Below are 19,038 nucleotides of genomic sequence, written 5' to 3' on the forward strand. Positions count from 1 at the left end.
GTCAGACACAGCCATTACACAGTACACAGCAGGGGCACATTTATAAGAATATGTCAGCACAGGAACACTTAACACATACAATTGTTGAACTTATTTTTATTCCAAGATCTATTAATTAAAAAGTACTTTGTTGGTAGGAAAACTTCTTTAAAGAAGCCTCTTCCTCCCATCAAATATATTGCAGTCATCATATTATATGGCACTGTGGACTTACAACTGCTCATTTTGCCTTTATACCAAGATAATTCTGCTCTTCACTATGTAGAGACAGGAAGTCTCTTTTCTTTGCATTTATCATCCGCCTCCAACTCCTGAGCCAGCTTCTCCCCACCTTGCCCCGCCAGGTACTTTTTCAGTGATGACTCATGCAGGGAAAATTGACCTCCTGTTTCTACAAGGAGCTTAGCATGATTCAGTTCGTTAGTTTTTAAATCATTTGAGGTCATAGACCTAATGGGAAAAAAGAGAAAAATTAACTGGGTAGAAAGGCAAAATGAGCAATTGTAAGTACACCATATAATATGATGACTGCAATATATTAAAGAGGATAACAATTTCGATGGGAGGAAGAGTGCTTCTTTAAGCTTAGGCTACACGGTGACTTGTGACCCACGACACATAGCAACCAGGGCTGTGGAGTTGGAGCCCACTTTGGTGGTGTCGGTGTCATGGAATTTGAGGAGTCGGAGGTTTGGCTTACCGACCCAACAGCCCTGATAGCAACATTGGGTGTAATTATTTCCTATATGGCGTTATGTTGTGACTGCGACAAAGAATCACAAACAGCATCCTATTGCGTTGGATTTCGGTCGATGGTCGCAACTCACATGCTACAAAATTGTCATATAGCCTTCAATGCAAATTAGATGCAAAATACAACTTGTGTATGGGTCGGGAGTTTTATATACAGCAAATCTAAAGCTCTAAAATAATAAAATAAAAAAGCAAATTGCAGACCGGTTGCACAGATGATTTTTTTCCCAGCACGACCTAGTAGAGAGCTGGAGTAACGCGACACGTGTCACCATCTAGCCCCAGCCTTAGTCTGCATTTTAATAGAATGAATTAAATCCATCGCGTTTCAGCTTCACAAATCCTTCGTCAGCTCTAAACAAAGTACAACAATTGCCAACAAATACAACAAAATATAGGACTTAAAAAACAAACAAAAAATACAAGTTCCAAAAAGTATATTAATATAAATAACTTGGTTTAAGACGTGTAAAAGACCATAGAAATTAATTTTCTTTATTACTTCACTAATCCTGATCGTGATGGCAATGGGATCTCATTTGGAGGCTCCTCACTAGATAGTCTGCGTGAGCCACAAGCTTACAGGGTCGCTCCCGAATCAGTCACTTTAGATCTGTACCATGTTTAGGCTCATAGGCAGTAAAAGTCTACAAGTTACAGAGGTTGAAAAAAAGACCAAGGTCCATCAAGTGCAACCTCTCTCGTTAGGCCATACGCAGACAATGGGGACGTTGGCGGAAAAATCCAGATATAATCATCACCATACAGATTATATTTTACCGACCGCCCTGGACTCACATTAAAATGGCATTACATGGGGGCTCCTCTCCGTAATCTCCAGCACTTCCACCAGCCAGAGGTCTGCAGTAAGGAAGACTTCTAGGAACCACCTAATTACCTCCGATTTACAGCCCAAGCTGATTGCATAATATAAATTACAGCTCTATATTGACATTTTAATTCCTATTTGGTGATGACCTTTCAAAGATAATTAGACCCTTGATTAAAAGAAGGGGTGATAAATAACACTAGGTGAAGCTTACTGAGACACGTGCTGACCAAGGAAGAATGTTAAAAAGTAAACCAAGAACGCTGCTCTGTGATCACATAATGACACTAATCATCAGTGATTGTCTCAATTTCTCCCAAACCATTAACTCGCAGCTTATCACAGCAAATGAACAAATTACTAAATACGGGGAGCATGTCAGAGTGGTTCTAGTTGACCATGTTCACACAAACCTAATCGCTGACAAACCTACCAGATCAATATGGAAAATCAAGCATCTTTCACGACACCTAGCTGGTTGTGTATCGACCATTTCTAGGAATAGAAGAACCTGTGTAAGGCCATAAATATATCAGTCATTTGTGTCGATGCTGAAGCCAGAACGTTCTGCAGGATCCAATATACAAATGGTGCCTAACAGACTTCTATTCAATGGTGATCAAACTGGTTTCGCCAAGCTTTGTCAATGGGAAAGACCATGCAGTTGTCCACTGTAAAGTTTCTGTAAGCCAAGTCCCATACATGACAGAAAGGTCTGCTGGAAGCTCTCCTATAGGGTTTAAGAGGGTTTTACCACTTGAAATTAAAAACGGTGAGATGCCAGTGGATTTCCCTGCAGAAAAATTCAGCAGCTTGAATTAAGGATTTATTAAACTCGACAGCATTTTCGTCCAGTAACGTACAGTATGTTCCCACAGGGCAGAGAGACATTTATCAAGCAGAAAATCCGCAGTGTGTTACAGTGGATAAGAATTTACCAAATCAAATCTATATACTATGCAAAACAAGCTGCGGGGAGGATTTTAAAAAGTAAATATCATACCGATTGACAAATTAATATCCCATCCTGACCGCTGTAACATGTGGAATAGGTGATTATCAGATTAGTCAGCCTTCAACATATCTTTTTTCTTGGTTTCCTCTAAAATTGTTTCGAAAGGATTGCCTCATCTTGTTTCATCAGGAGCACGCAGCTCCTGTGCCTCCCGACTTCCTAGTCACTGGGAGCGGTGTGCTCCTGATGAGTGATAATTTGGTAAATTGACAGTTCAGACTATGCGCTCTCCTATGTTACAAGCAGTGGCAGCTTTTGCTCTCTAGCAGCAGACGAGAGCTGGACTGAAGCTTGCCAGACCCCGCCAGCTTCAGAGCTTCCAAGCCATTTAGCAAACAGAGGTGGCCGGTAAGGTAGGCAACCAGCAGTAAACGACAAAGTTGCAAATACAAGTTCTTGAGAAAGGAGAGGACTTAATAAAAATGAATTGCAAAGTTGCTTATTACAAAAAAGTTGCTATGTTCTCCATTAAAGAGGAGAAAACAAAAGAGTAGTAGTAGTAAAAGACTATTTGAAGACCAACACCATGAAGAATCCTGAATGGGCCCTTGTGGATGAAGAATATGTATAGGGTTGGGTGAGAACCACTTTCGTAGAGTATATAATACTGTAAAACCAAACAAAAAAAACCAAAAACCTCTAAACCCAACATCACAGAGGTCGCTTCTAGGTCAGGAAGAATATGGCACACAAACCTATTTCCACATCACCATAATTGAATATTAAACCCAATATTCTCTACCTGCTTTTGTACTTTTTGCAGCAAATTGTGTTCTAATTTTAATGAAACCATTATTCTGTGTCCTTTCCTGCAGTGACACTGCCCAATTATCTGGAAGCTTTGACTTTCTGACTAATGACCAGATGATAATGACCTCCCTGGGGGGAAAAAGAAATGACTTTGGAGGACCCACCAATAATCATGTAGCAAATTAGACAGAAAATTGAAAAAGCTCCCCAAAGCAATGTTACCATGTATATGTCACAGCAAGCTCCCCTACAGAAGGAATGATACTGTCACAATCCAATTTTGGATGCATGGCAGCTCTGGTTCCTCTATAAATTAAATGTAGCTTTTTTCCATTCCAGGCCAGCAGGGGTTAATGTCACTTTCCCTCCTGTAACTGCAGAGTTGCTGGGTCACCTGATGCAGGTGGTGACCACTCCCACCATCCTTTAATGGTCACCTGACGCATCAGCTGACTGTTGGTGATAGAGTTTCTCTATGGAGACCAGCTGTGCAGTTGCAGCTCTCTGGTGTCAGCTACTTCTGGAGTTTGGAGACCTGTTTGTGTCATCTGCGGTGTGGAACTTGGCAGCGGAGTCTGGAAGATAAGTGTTGTGTTTATTCCTTGTCCCTCTCGTGTGTGTCATTATCCCATGTTTGTACCAAAGCTGCAGAGGTGAGGCTAGCGCCCTTGCCGGCCAGTGCACTAGCCAGGGCAGTGTGTGTTGACAGCGAAGGACGAGGTTCCTGATGGCGATTGGGGAAGGACCCACTTAGGGCGTTAGGGGAGTGAAGAGACAGGCTCAGGTTTGAGCTTAAGGAGGTGTTAATCCCTTATTTCCCTATTGGTAGGGCCTTCCTCTCCCCTTTTCCATCCCTCTGTGCGTTTGTTGTGCCATCTGCTGACCGACCCCCTGTTGGGTCATTGTACACATCATGACAGATGGGGTATGTATTCACGAGAAACAAAAGTGAGGAGACACTACAAAAATAAATAAATTCTACTTACAGGGATGGTTTATGAAGCACGAGCGTATTTTGCACTGCTAAGCCCCCTCTATAGGGTGGCAGCAAGTACCTCACCCAATAATGGCCTTCACTCTCCATCTTTAAACTGCATCTCACCAACAAGTAGCTAAATGGTCTTAAAATGACTGGGAGGCTGACACTCCACTATACATTTCTGATGTATATTCACCCGACCTGACGCTCCCCATTTGGCTCCACTGCCTTGCTTTGCTCAGATTGGCATTCTTTGCTTCTAAGAATGGCCACCACAGTGGCATGGCGGGAGTTTAAACCAGGCCTTCCCTGTGGTGTGGTATAGGAAAGGCACAGTATGTGTGGTTTAGACCTAACTGCACATTCCCCAGGCCACTACGATGGCCATCTTGGAAGCATGAGGAGAGGAACACCAATCTGAGCAAGCAGCGGGAGGCAAATGGAGGGCACCAGGTATGGCAAATGTACGCAAGAAATGCAGTCACATTTCAGTCCAAGGTTGGAGGGTTTCTTTAAGTTTCCCATAACGAGATGTACAAATGTATACCTTGTACGTTCTGACAATTATGATACACAGGGCCTTAAATGGGGGTTGTCTTGACAGACCTTTATAGCATAGTTACAGGATGTCATAAATGTCTATTAGATGCTGGTCTATCATCCATCTACAGGACGGGATGCCCTTCTCCGACCAGTGCTGATGCCCCAGACGACAGGGAGCCGCGACAGGACAGGGAGCCGCGACAGGACAGGGAGCCGCGACAGGACAGGGAGCCGCGACAGGACAGGGAGCCGCGACAGGACAGGGAGCCGCGACAGGACAGGGAGCCGCGACAGGACAGGGAGCCGCGACAGGACAGGGAGCCGCGACAGGACAGGGAGCCGCGACAGGACAGGGAGCCGCGACAGCGTTTTGAATATTTATGAGGTGTGGGACATGGATCTATTAAGACATTTTCTTCACGCGATTATGCGGGCCGCTTCTTACCCGAGCGCATGTTAACATGTTTTCAAGTTCCAGCTCTGCTGCAATGTACAGAGCTGAGGAGGAACCGAGGAGCGACAAAGTCTATGGATTCCATATTGGGGACATATGATCATCTATATGGGGGTTACACTGTTTAATGCGCCAGCCTTAATGAGGAGCATGCATTTTCTCAGTGAAGTGAGCCCACGTGCTCCCCGACCAAAATATTACTCTAGTCCAAAACTAGACTAACATTTCTGGTGTATGAAATGCAGTTTTTAAAAATTTGACCAAAGGGCATAGCTGCACCATGTCCCCTCCCTAGCACTGCCCATAAGTCCAAAACTGGCGTGTAAATGCCAAAAGTTGAAAAAGCTCTGCATAACTTTGCATTGAAAAGTTATACTTTTCTTTGCGCAAATTGTTTTATGAAAGAAAATTGGCAAAATTTGAAGAGAGGGCTTAAATCTCTCAGGCCTAGTGCACACTAATTGTTTTTATTTTAGGATGGGCAGAAGTGGGCAGAAGATTAACTGCAAAAATCTCATTTATATGGGGCCGGATCCCTTCTTTCTGGGATTGGGCTCGTCTACAAAACTACAGTTAATATTTAGGTTACTCCCTTATACAGCGCCATTAATTCCACAGCACTTTACAGATATCATCATCTGTCCCCATTGGGGCTCACAATCTAAATTCCCTATCAGTATGTCTTTGGAATGTGGGAGGAACCAGGAGAACCTGGAGGACCCCCACCAAAAATGGGGAGAAGATAAACTCCTTGCAGATCCTTGTTCTTGGTGGGATTTGATCCCAGGACCCCAGCGCTGCAAAGCAATAGTGCTAACCACTGAGCCACCCTGCTGCCCTATGTCCGGTTCCCATTCATGCTGCAGAACATTGTGTGCGCGGTGACACCCAGGGGCTGACAACTTCCTAATGTTTTTGCACGTCGTATATAACGCGTATTCTGAACGTTGGCAGCAGATCAGGACAGCACGGCGGTGACACAACTCATGGAAATCACAGAGCATTTTACAGATTTGCACATTCTTTGAAAACTGATGTGTTAAGATATATAAAGGTTGACATCTCCTTGTACACAAAGGCCCCCGGCACTTGCGGTGCATGGCAGCTCCCAGCTGTACACTTACCAAAAGTCCTAATGTCAAAATTACACCGAACGCCGCTCCGGCGCCTATTCAACGAGACTTAAACACGGCCGTCACAGCCATTACTGCAACACGAGAGGGGGAAAAAAATAGCAGCAGCTGCAAACAAAAATATGGAGGAGCACAAACTGAGCGCGAGTCATCCTCCTGCTGCCCATTTAATAAGCCGTTCGCATAAAGCGGCCATAGTCGCTCTCTGCATTAAAGGCTGAAAATTACCAAGTAAGAATCCATTATAATTACAAATTGGTGGCTTCTAGTGATGAGCGAGCGTGCTCGGGTGTTATCGGAGAATCTCGGGCGTGCTGGAATAATATGTCAGAGTCCCCGCGGCTGCATGATTCACGGGGTTCGACAGCCGCAACACGTGCGGGGATTGCCTACACCACCGATTGACTGATTTTGTGTACACTGTGCGTAGGCAGAAAGCTGCCAATCAGTGGTGAGGCCAGTTATACAGAGATCATGACTATGGAGGACTACATGGCAGCAGGTTTACTAGTCCTCTAGTGATAATCTCTTGATAAAACTGATTTTATACAAAACTACAGCAAGTAGCCCACCAAGTGACACATTGCTAGAATCAGGGTCTCTGGTTTTACATTATGCTGCTCTCAGATTAAATGGCAAAAACCCGCTGACAGATTCCCTTTAAATGTACATTTTGCATGATATTAAAGAGGCCATACTCTGCTCTCTACACACAGGTCATACTTGGTGCTTACCGATCAGGGGAGGTCTCGTGACCCGGACCCCCACCAATCAGCAACACTATGCAGAACAAAAACAACTTTCACAAAATGACAGCTACACTTTAAAGTTTGCACTTTATTCATGATTTAGTGATTTTTTAATGTCATCTTTAGGCTCCATCCCTATGGAGCGTAGCTGCTGCAGACCTCCAGCAGCACAGTTCCCACGGATATTATTGGGAAAGAGGTGAGGGAAAGCGACACGTTTCATCTCGCTGCAAAACATAGATGATAATCAGCCTTTACATGGTGGAAACTGCTTTTTTTTTTTTTTTTTTAATTCAACAATATAGGAGCAGTTTTTAATATCCAAACGTCTTAGCCTAATGTGTCATAACTTTTTAAAGCATCACTCCAGCGTTTGTTTTTTTTTTAGCTAGCGCTAGAGTGGCGCTTTAAATGTATGCCCCCTGACCCCGTTCTTTTACCCACCTCCCGGCGGCTTCACCTTTTACTGACACTTCTCCGGCCCCACGGCGCCATCTTGTGCGTGTAACTTCTGAGATTCCGGAAGTCACAAGAGCTCAAAGCAGAACGAGGCTCTTATAGACTTGTATTGAAAAATGACCCCGACGCGCTCCGTGAAACACCAGAGCTGCCGGCCGGTCACGTTTCGCCAGAGACAGTCGGGAGCGAGGCTGGAAAAGGATGGCGGCGGCGGCAGTCGAGTACGAGACAGGGGACTTGCATTTAAAGCACCACTCCAGCGGTTCAGTTAAAAAAAACCTTATTTTTGCAGATCATCAAACAGATATAAGATATTATTTTACAATCGGCTATAATAAAGAAAAAAAACCAAAAACCTTCATATTGTAAATGCATAAGTTAGGGCACACGATGGCTCAGTGGTTATAGCACGGTTTGCATCACAAGGGTCCTGGGTTTCAGTTTGACCAACATGGAGTTCCCCAAGTGCAAACAAAGAAATGACTGTTCACTTTGCCCGTCATCATATTCCGCGGTGCTGAGGAGCGATCATCACACACATCAGTCCTCTCCCCCCATGGGGATCACAATCTAATTTCCTGCCTAAGATACTTGAAATTGCAAGAGAAAACTCAAATCAATCAGTTCTATTTATGCCGGTCGGTGGTGGTTTACTGGAGCGTTTAGACAAGCTGCCTCTTGGCACAGAACAATCGTTCTTATGATCGCTCTGTGCGTATACATCACACTATCTGGATCTCATCGACAGTTTATGTTGGACAATATCCTGCTGAAAAACAAGGATTCTCAAGCTTACTTAATAAGGTCCCTCTTGATGAACAAGTGTTCTTCTCGTTGGTTGGGGTGATAGCTTGTTTAGATGGGCAGATGGTCAAGAATGCGCCTTCTTACGAGTGCTCGATCCTCGATGGTTGACCCAGTACTAACCACCAAGCCATCTAGGCTGACCGGATAACAAGCTTCCTACGAGAACGGCCCAAGCGTGCCCGAGATGGTTAGACCAGATCATGATGCCACAGATCTGCAACAATGCAGTGGAAGAACGGCCCCAAGGAGACCACGTCTGTTCTTTGCTTGTGTTCACAATTATTATTGCAAAAAGATCAAAACACTGGGAGAAATCATCAGAATACTGGGAATGCAGTTTCTAGAGGGTGGCACAGGGGAACTACAGGTAGAGGGAATGACTGGTAGATGAGAAAGGTTTGCATGAAGAATCCACAGCCATGACATTAGTTGCACTTTCTATTACACATTTGCACTAAAATAATCGTAAAGATGAAGGGAATGTGACTTCAGAACATGACCTATTGTTTTTCAGGTTTTTAGGAATATATCTGGATTTTGTTTTTCTTTTTTATGGTTTGATGTATATTTTTTGGATAAAGAAATCCTAGAAATATTACTTTGACCATCAGACCCAATATTAGACTTAAGGGGACGAAGTCATCAAAGCTTGTACATCAGAAAAGTGGTGTAAAAGCTATAAAATCTTTGAGGCCAAAAACGTACGACTTTTGGGGTCTTCATGTTAGCTGGAATCAAGTCCGCCGAAATGGGCAGAGCAGGGAGGAGCCGGGGTGCGGCAGGTCATGGCCACGTCTTCTCTATTCATTAGTGCCAGCATTTTGTATGCCAGAGCACACGCCACTCAGAAGATGTGACAAATTCATTAAGGGTCGTGTGTACGAGTTACGTAAATTTTGGGGAATTGGCCACAGAAGCCCCGATTCCTCCAGACTGACAATTTTCACACTAGTCTTAATTAAGGGGTATGTTGAAGGCAGACACCAACACACCGTTTAATGAATCAGAGGTGTGTGCCTTGATTTGCCAAGTCAGAAATCTTACTCCAGTCACTGACCAGAGTAACACTTCTCACAAGAAGCACCACATGCGGTAATGAATTAGATGGGCTTTGGACCACTACCCCGGTGTGACTTCAGATGTTCGAGATCGGACAGCAATGCACGGACTGGCCGTGGGTCTCCCACCCAAGCGTGACCTCTTCGCAGACGCCCAATGTCAGAACCATTTGTGCAGACGTATTAATACACCCTTATTGTGGGGTGCAGATATTTGACGCTCGCTTTTAGGGAAGCTGACACGACCGCACGGCCTTGTGGCAGGAGGTGAATATTTTTACAGACATTGACCATTGTTCCCGCAGTCCTCTGTATTTTTCCGATTTCCCAGTATGACATTAATTTGTGGTAGGAAATTCAAGTCCGGTCATAAATCGCCGTCTGATAGACACAAACTAGCTCCCAACAATTCAATTTTCCACTTGTATAAGCAAACAACAGGCTAAACAAGAGGGATGTGCGGAGACAGAGGCTGCGCGTCCTCACACCGGGCTTTATTGCCTTTGGGAATCGAACATTTCCCACATTACAGAGAATAATCCAGTTAGGAGCCTTGTGGCCGCTAATACACTGTATAACAACCCTCTCGCCCTAGGACCACAGAAAAAGTTCCAGGCCCTGGAAGAAGCCGAGGAAATTAACTGAGCACAAACTGAATTTCCCCGGACACAATTATTAACTACTGATACAAGAGCGGCTATTTCAGGAGCTTTTACAAAAATAAATAAATAAATTAGACAAAGCCGAGGAGCTGTATGAAAATTACAGATGCAGCAGATTAAACGTATTCATCAATACCGGCCTTGTAGAGCGGGTTACTGCCTCTGTCCACTCCTTGTCTTCATACAGCACCCGCGCCTATTATAACTGGGGATGTCCAGCGACTTGGACTCCTAATCAATAAAGAAGTTAATTGAGCAAACGCTTATCAATGTGTAACCCTTTCTTAGCACAACCCTATCTGATCAGTGCTGCAGGCTTATGGCACAGCGTAACAGCGCCAAGTTGCTTTCTCATTGTGCCACAGCACCGGCCAGCAATGAGATGTGTGACATCTGACCATCTGGTTACTAGGTAATCATTGCCCAGGAACCAGGCCCTTCCCTGGTGTTACCTGACAGCGACAGCCCAACAACCAGGTCCTTCCCTGGTGTTACCTGACAGCGACAGCCCAACAACCAAGCCCTTCCCTGGTGTTACCTGACAGCGACAGCCCAACAACCAAGCCCTTCACTGGTGTTACCTGACAGCGACAGCCCAACAACCAGGCCCTTCCCTAGTGTTACCTGACAGCGACAGCCCAACAACCAAGCCCTTCCCTGGTGTTACCTGACAGCGACAGCCCAACAACCAGGCCCTTCCCTGGTGTTACCTGACAGCGACAGCCCAACAACCAGGCCCTTCCCTGGTGTTACCTGACAGCGACAGCCCAACAACCAGGCCCTTCCCTGGTGTTACCTGACAGCGACAGCCCAACAACCAGGCCCTTCCCTGGTGTTACCTGACAGCGACAGCCCAACAACCAAGCCCTTCCCTGGTGTTACCTGACAGCGACAGCCCAACAACCAAGCCCTTCACTGGTGTTACCTGACAGCGACAGCCCAACAACCAGGCCCTTCCCTAGTGTTACCTGACAGCGACAGCCCAACAACCAAGCCCTTCCCTGGTGTTACCTGACAGCGACAGCCCAACAACCAGGTCCTTCCCTGGTGTTACCTGACAGCGACAGCCCAACAACCAGGCCCTTCCCTGGTGTTACCTGACAGCGACAGCCCAACAACCAGGCCCTTCCCTGGTGTTACCTGACAGCGACAGCCCAACAACCAGGCCCTTCCCAGGTGTTACCTGACAGCGACAGCAAAACAACCAAGCCCTTCCCTGGTGTTACCTGACAGCGACAGCCCAACAACCAAGCCCTTCACTGGTGTTACCTGACAGCGACAGCCCAACAACCAGGCCCTTCCCTGTTGTTACCTGACAGCGGCAGCCCAACAACCAAGCCAACAACCAAGCCCTTCCCTGGTGTTACCTGACAGCGACAGCCCAACAACCAGGCCCTTCCCTGGTGTTACCTGACAGCGACAGCCCAACAACCAGGCCCTTCCCTGGTGTTACCTGACAGCGACAACCTAGCAACCAGGCCCTTCCCTGGTGTTACATGACCGTGACAACCAGCAATCAGTCCCTTCCCTGGTGTTACCGGATGTTACACCCGGTCTGTTTACTGTACCTCCAGGGGGTCTCCGTCGGGACTCTCGCTCTGTGCCGGCTTCACGCTGTCTGGACACAGCCCCCACTCCTCCTTCCTCTCCTGCTTCCTGGCGTGCGGCCAGCAGGTTCCCTGACAGGGTTCTTAGGTCGCACGCGCTCGCTCCCGGTCTCTTAAAGAGACAGTGTGCATTTTACAAATGTTGCCTCTAACCAATGGCGTGTGTTTATCTACTATTTCTAGCCCTTCCACCATAGGGAGGGCGCCGGAGCATCAAGTATCTACTGTTGCTAACTTCCGGTTCCTGTTATCATGCACTTCTATTTCTGAAGTATCTGCAAGGAACTCCGCTTATTCTGTCTGTCTCCACAGATCTTCTGCTACCAGTTACCCAGGTATTCTGGACTGCATCCGCAGTATCTACGCTGGACCCGTCTAGACCTGCCAGTCCTCCAGCCTCACTTCCGGACCACGCCAGTACTCCCGGTGCCAGCTTCTACTCCTACACCCGGTATCCTCCAGTCAGCTCTGCAACACCCGCTAACCTTGCTGGTCCGCCTGTTATGCTGGGACAGCCGCCACGAGTACGGGGTCTAAATGAAGGTAGCACCAGTGTCCTCCAGGCATTCCATTCTGTCCCTGTTCGAGGGGAGTTACTACGGGTGGTGTCTGGGGCTCACGCAGTAACGCCCCCTTCGGAGCCCCCCAGACTGTGGTCTAGTGGTTCCACATCAAGCCTTAATAAATATGAATGTGATCTTCTATATCTGTGCCTCCGTTTCCATTCGGTACACCGGATAGCGACAGTCTAACAACCAGTCTCTTCCCTGATGTTATCTGACAGTGCCAGCCTAGCAACCAGTCCCTTCCTTGGTGTTACCGGACAGTGACAGGCTAGCAACCAGTCCTTTCCCTGGTGTTACCTGACAGTGACCGCCTAGCAACCAGTCCCTTCCTTGGTGTTACCGGGCAGTGACTGCCTAGCAACCAGTCCATTCCCTGGTGTTACCTGACAGTGACCGCCTAGCAACCAGTCCCTTCCTTGGTGTTACCGGACAGTGACAGGCTAGCAACCAGTCCATTCCCTGGTGTTACCTGACAGTGACGGCCTAGCAACCAGTCCCTTCCTTGGTGTTACCGGACAGTGACTGCCTAGCAACCAGTCAATTCCCTGGTGTTACCTGACAGTGACTGCCTAGCAACCAGTCAATTCCCTGGTGTTACCTGACAGTGACGGCCTAGCAACCAGTCCCTTCCTTGGTGTTACCGGACAGTGACTGCCTAGCAACCAGGCTAAGCAGCCTTCTCAAGTTTGAAAGATGGCTGCTAGTCATAGGATATTGGATACTTTCCAGATCAATGAGGGTTTTACCGCTGGGACAATACCAATCCCAAGGGCAGGGACTCTGAAAAATCCCATGGTCCATTCATTTTTATGGGGGTGAGGAAGACCAAGGGAGCACTGCGCGCAGCTATCTCCGGAAGTCCAATTGAGAATGAAAGAAGAAACTAGTGTGCACATGATCGACCACCCATTCACATATGGCTCTGAAGAGGCCCAGTTCTGAGGATTAGAAGGGGTTCCAGTTTTCATCCCCCAGTAACCACCTAATGGACTGACAGGGGGCAACATTCAAACTTGACAATACGTTAAAACATCATTCAGGTCAAGGCAGAAGTGACACTTTGGGGGGTGGGAAGTAGAGACAGGGGATTGCTGCTGCTGGCTGAATGAAGCCCTGTGTATACACTTAAAGGGGTATTCCCATCCCCAAGATACTATCCCAATATGTAATGGGGGTAATAATATTAGCAAATACAACCAATTAAAAATGCAGTAGAGTATACTATATAGTATAGTTCTTCTGATCCGCTTACCTCATGTGCAGGGCATTGCAGTAGCTTAGGGATCAATGGTTATGACCATTCGGACAGTGAGTGGTCATAACCATGGATCCCTAAACTACTGCAATGACCTGCACATCAGTTAAGCTAATGAGAAGAACTATACTACAATTCTAATTAGAAATATTTAAAAGAATAGAGGGAATTAGCAGGAGCCATTGCATTATGCGAACGCATCCCCTCCTTTGTGCCTACTCTTTCAGAATTAGTAAGGAGAAGGGGCGTTTGGGGGAGGGACACATCTAATACTCCCAATTGACTTAAAACTGCTTATCAATTGCATGATTGCAAACAGCATTAATCAGCATTGAGTTCCACTGCTGCAGATTCATCAAAGAATATACCATGAATTAAAACAGGTTTTTGTGTTACACATTTTTAATTTATTTTTTTTCACATCAATCTGTATTGAAAATAAAACAGAAATCTAGGAAATTTCAGGAAACCCACATTAGGCACAATAAACAGACTCTGATCCCATCTTTTGCATTGAAGCATCTAAGGTGTGTGCAAAGGTCACTGTGAAGAGAGAGTGAGGAGGTGAGCTGTGACATTGGTAGGTCCAGTGTTATCAGCTCTGTCATTAAAATCCTGCCTCTGCTGATAAAGAGATTGCTGAAAACGCTTCCTAAAAAGACAGGAGTAGTTGTCAAAAAAAGCCTTACTGGTCTACGTGAGCATTGTAAGTCATAGAACACCAACGTCTAATTAAGCAACAGGCACATTTCTAATGATGAACCCACCATTGTAGGGAAGGAAAGATCTATCCATATGTGTCATGTGGTTATGACGTTCTCTTACATGCTGCCGTGTCCATCCATATAGAAATAGACAGATCACACTGAATAGCCATCATTTTTCATAATCTATACATATAGGTGTTATGTTAAAACAAAAAGTGGGAGAACTAGAGATTAATGAGGTTCTCACTTTCCCGATGCAGGTCAGGATCAGCGGGATATTCTTTATGTGTGGTCAGCTGTAGAAGTAAAAAACCTACAGAATGTTCACTCGTTTTTCTGACTTTTCTCATAAGCAGCGATGTATAATCACATGTGGTCAGAACGTGGCACTGACGTGGATCGGACACTATATGGGAGGATTTACCGCGTCAGTCCCGGTCCTCAGATTGGGCTCACTTCTGCATCAAGCGCATGGATGTCGATAAAGTCCATTCAGCCAGTACGATGTTGTGTCTGAGGCTGGTTCCAGAGGATAACCCATGAGACAGGACATCACAGAATCCAGGGCAGACACGAGAGGTGGGATCCAGAGAGCGAGAGTGGCACGGCGGGAACGGGGGAAGTTACAAAGAGAAATGTATTGGGAAAAAAGGTTCCCTATTCAAGTGTTGGTTCAGAGGACAGAAGATGGAAGCCGGTGAAAAATAAGTGACAGACCCTATAAAGGATGTTCCCTCATCAGTACAACTCCTTTCTATTTGCCCAATTTTAGCTTCCACATGTCACAAAAATAGAGAACTCAGGATTTCCCTTCTATGATCCAATAAAAGCAACAAAGAAGCAGAGCAAACGCTGAATGGCGGCCATTAAACGCCTCAGCTCCCTAGGACCAGGGAAGCAAGAATCAGGATGTGGCTGCGTTATTGCTGCGGTTTATCTCTGAAAACCCTGCAATGAAAAGGCGGAGGCCCGGGGCGGGCGGCACGGAGGCCCGAGGCGGGCGGCACGGAGGCCCGGGGCGGGCGGCACGGAGGCCCGGGGCGGGCGGCACGGAGGCCTGGGGCGGGCGGCACGGAGGCTCTGCAGCTCTGGAGTCATGGATTCTAGTCCCACTAATGACAACATCTGCAAGGAGTTTGTATGTTCTCCCCGTGTTTGTGGGGGTTTCCTCTGAATTCTCCGGTTTCCTCCCACACGACAAAGACTTACTGATTGGGAATCTAGATTGTGAGCCCCATTGGGGACAGCGATGGTGAGATCTGTAAAGCGCTATGGAATTAATGGCGCTGTATAAATGAATAAAATACAAAGTGACTCGGAGGAGGTCTAGTCCAAAGCAGGTCTCGGTAGCTTCCCGCTGCCCCTTAGACTGGCAGGTCTCTTCCTATTCACACTGTGTATAGTGTGGGTCATGTATGTTTTTTTCTTTTCATGTGTTTTTATTATTGGGGCCCATGGCGAAATATACCACAGTAAGGTGCCCATTAGTGATGAGCGAACATAGTCGGGATAAGGTGTTAGCCAAGTGTCTTTGGCGTGCCTGAATAATATAAGCGAGTCCCCGCGGCTGTTAGCCAATCCTTGCATGTGCTGTGACTGTCACCACATTATTCAATCACTCTGAAGACACTCTGGTAACACCTTATGGGAGCACGTTCGCCCATCACTAGAGCCTATATACAGCCTATATACAGTGCCACACATTGGGCAATGCTCCTAAGAATAAGAGAACCCAGCACCACAAGCCATTATAGTGTCACTGTAGAACTACTTTATCGCCGAGATATCTGACCATAAAGAATATTCACATGGCACATCGGAGTCCAGTAATTTGTTCTGCGCCAAAAGCCTTTTAATTTAGATCAGATTTAATGTAGATTGAAAGCGCTATAGAACATGGACAATGAGGGTCTCTGTGGGGGGCGCACTGACAGCACATCAAGGATTATTGCAGACTTGTGCACTAAACCCAATAACATCTCCTGGGGGTCACTGACAAAGACATTCTTATGCCACATACCGGGCACCAGAAGAAGAGTCCAAGATACAACTTTATGATCCACACAAAGCGCAGACATCTGCAATTACAGGAACTTTACATGGGGAACATTTGGCAGAAAACACAAAAATAACATCTGCAAAGAAAAAAAAGTACCGTAAAATAAAGTGGAATTATTCACTTTTGTTAAAATGTTTTCTCCCACTTAGCAAGCCTGACTTGTATCAGAATTGTGAGTTCATACAGAAGGGGACCTCTATACAAGACTCCCATATATCAGCCAGCGTGCAGAGTAGCTACAAGGATATCCTTGTTCTGGAGGAGCCTGGATAATCCTACATCTCACCATTCATTTCATGGTGTGTAATGCTTGATCTCTCCTGCGAGGGCGCTAGCGAAGAAATTAACACTTGCTCAATGGTGTCCCCGCCCCTACAGATTATAGCCAATCAATGGAGGTACTACCAGAAGTAGACGGGACTGGACACTTGACAAAAATGGTTTCTCTGAACTCTGTTTAAAGGGGATGTCCACTACTTTAATATCCCTAAAATAGGTCATCACTATAAGATCAGGGTGGGTCCCACATCCCCCGCCAATAAGCCCGACATAGGCAGTGTCCAAAGTAGAACATTGCAAGTCCATATACTGTTCAGGGGCCGCCGCATCTCATAGAAAATAAAAACAATTTACACAATTCCCACAGAAGCTCCATTCCTCCAATGACGGTGCTGCTATTGCCAGCAGATCATATAACCTCTGCAGCCAATCAGTAGATACCGACCGGCTGCAGCAGTCATGTGACCTCCTCCCCAGGGAGTAACAACACCGACATTGGAGGATCAGTGCCTCTGTGGGGGTTAGTATGGATTGTTTATATTGTCTAAAAAAGTTCCACACTTGGATATGTTTAAAAAAAAAAAAATATATGTCTCTGTGCTGAGATAATCTTAGAAATGTCCCCTGCTGTGTACTGTGTAATGGCTGTGTCTGACAGTGCAGGAACATGGTCTGATCATACCACAGCTCCTGGGCAGGGGAGGAAGCAAAGGAGTATACAGACAGGACAGCACGGGGATCACAGCTGCTGCTTTCTGTGAGATAAGACATTTGCTTCTTGTTTTCAAACATGTTTTACCTCACAGAAAAGCAGCAGCTGTAACCGCCCCGTGCTGTCCTGTCTGTATACTCTCTCTTGCTTCCTTTTCAGGAGCTGTGGTATGATCAGACCATGTTCCTGTACAGTCTGACACGGCCATCACACAGTACACAGCAGGGGACATTTATAAGATTATATCAGCACAGGAACATTATTTATTTATTAAACACATCCAATTGTGGAAATTATTATTCCAAGATCTATTGATCAAAATGAACTTTTGTCAAGGCCCAGTTTTGTCCAACCCCATTAAAGCTTCTACTAGTTTCAGCACTCTTCAGTCTGGATGACCATTAACAGGAATATAGGATACATTAGGGCCGTCACCCAGCTTTCCCGGGATCCGGAATGACAAGCTGCCCATAGCAAGGCACAGGCAAAAAAAAAAAAAAAACTGGTCAGAAAGCTGTAAAATAATTCTTAACGCATCTCCTTTATCGGATGGGACACCTAACGGCTCGGTGACACCTAACGGCTCGGTGACACACACCTGGCCAGGATCATTACCAGCCACAAGAATTCACGGGGTCTGTACCGGGCCAGCGATCAGTCACAGACTCAGAACAAACACTCCCAACATTGGGGCAATCACATTGAAGACATTTATAGGAAGCTATAATCTGCCCCCAGGAGACCGCAGCCCCCAGGAGACCGCGGCCCCCAGGAGACCGCGGCCCCCAGGAGACCGCCATGTACAGTAAGCAGCACATAAAGACACAATGTGACGGCACAATCATGGCGTCGACCAATGGGCGCAGAGATGTAGAAATCCCACCTATCACAATGTAGCAGGGATCCCTTTGCTGGTTACATTACTGCAGTAACAGGGGAGACTCCTTCCCACGGGGGTGATCCCCTGTTGGCCGCAGCCCATTGGGGTCTTTTCCCCCATTAGCCCTAGGCTTAGACTCTCCCCCAGCACATGCAGGCTGGCTGCAGGCTAGAGCCCGCTGTTATCAGCCAGCACAGCCTCCATGGCTGCAGGCACGGTCCAGCCCCGGTCTCCCCTCCGCCAGGGCCGGCAGGCAGACATGCAGATCAGTGTCTGGGACCCGCATTAGCAGGCGGCGGCTCCCCCGTCCCTCTCCTCCGTCCCTCCCCCGGGGCCGCTTACCGAGCTTTCCCCTGGAATCCTCCAGCTTCTGGATCTGGTTCTCCAGGAAGAGCATCGCGACCCCGAAGGTCAGCACCGCCAGCAGCTGCAACTTGGGCGGCATCATAATCCTTAGGAGACCCATCAACCTAATCTATGGCGACATAACGTGGGCACCGGGGGTTGTGGCGAGAGGCTGTGCCCCCAGCGCAGACACCCGGCGGCTGGGCTCGTTCCGCGGAGGAGGCTCCACCACAGGCTGCGGCTCCAGCGTGATCCGCGCTGTGTGTACACTGACTCTCCGCCGCTCCTCCAGCTCTAGCCGCAGCAGCGCCGGCCCATTGCGTCTCACGTCACGTTACCACGCCCCCGACGCGTGACGTACACAACCTGCCTCCGTTTGACTGGTTGCTAGGTAACCAAACCCGGCCATTTCCGACCTTCCCATTGGCTGGAGCTCT

At 46.9% G+C, this 19,038-nt stretch overlaps 1 protein-coding gene across 1 annotated transcript in view; it reads right to left on the minus strand.

Annotated features, from left to right (window-relative positions):
* Positions 1 to 18,964, minus strand: part of HS2ST1 (heparan sulfate 2-O-sulfotransferase 1) — a 123,108-nt gene extending 104,144 nt beyond the window's left edge. The window contains exon 1 of the mRNA XM_077278823.1: positions 18,599 to 18,964. Coding sequence (XP_077134938.1) covers positions 18,599 to 18,722 — 124 coding nt within the window. The 5' untranslated portion in view covers positions 18,723 to 18,964. The remainder of the gene's footprint in view (positions 1 to 18,598) is intronic.
* Between the last annotated feature and the right edge of the window lie 74 nt (positions 18,965 to 19,038).

Source organism: Ranitomeya variabilis, chromosome 8 (genome assembly GCF_051348905.1).
Source record: "Ranitomeya variabilis isolate aRanVar5 chromosome 8, aRanVar5.hap1, whole genome shotgun sequence".
Classification (NCBI taxonomy): Eukaryota; Metazoa; Chordata; class Amphibia; order Anura; family Dendrobatidae; genus Ranitomeya; species Ranitomeya variabilis.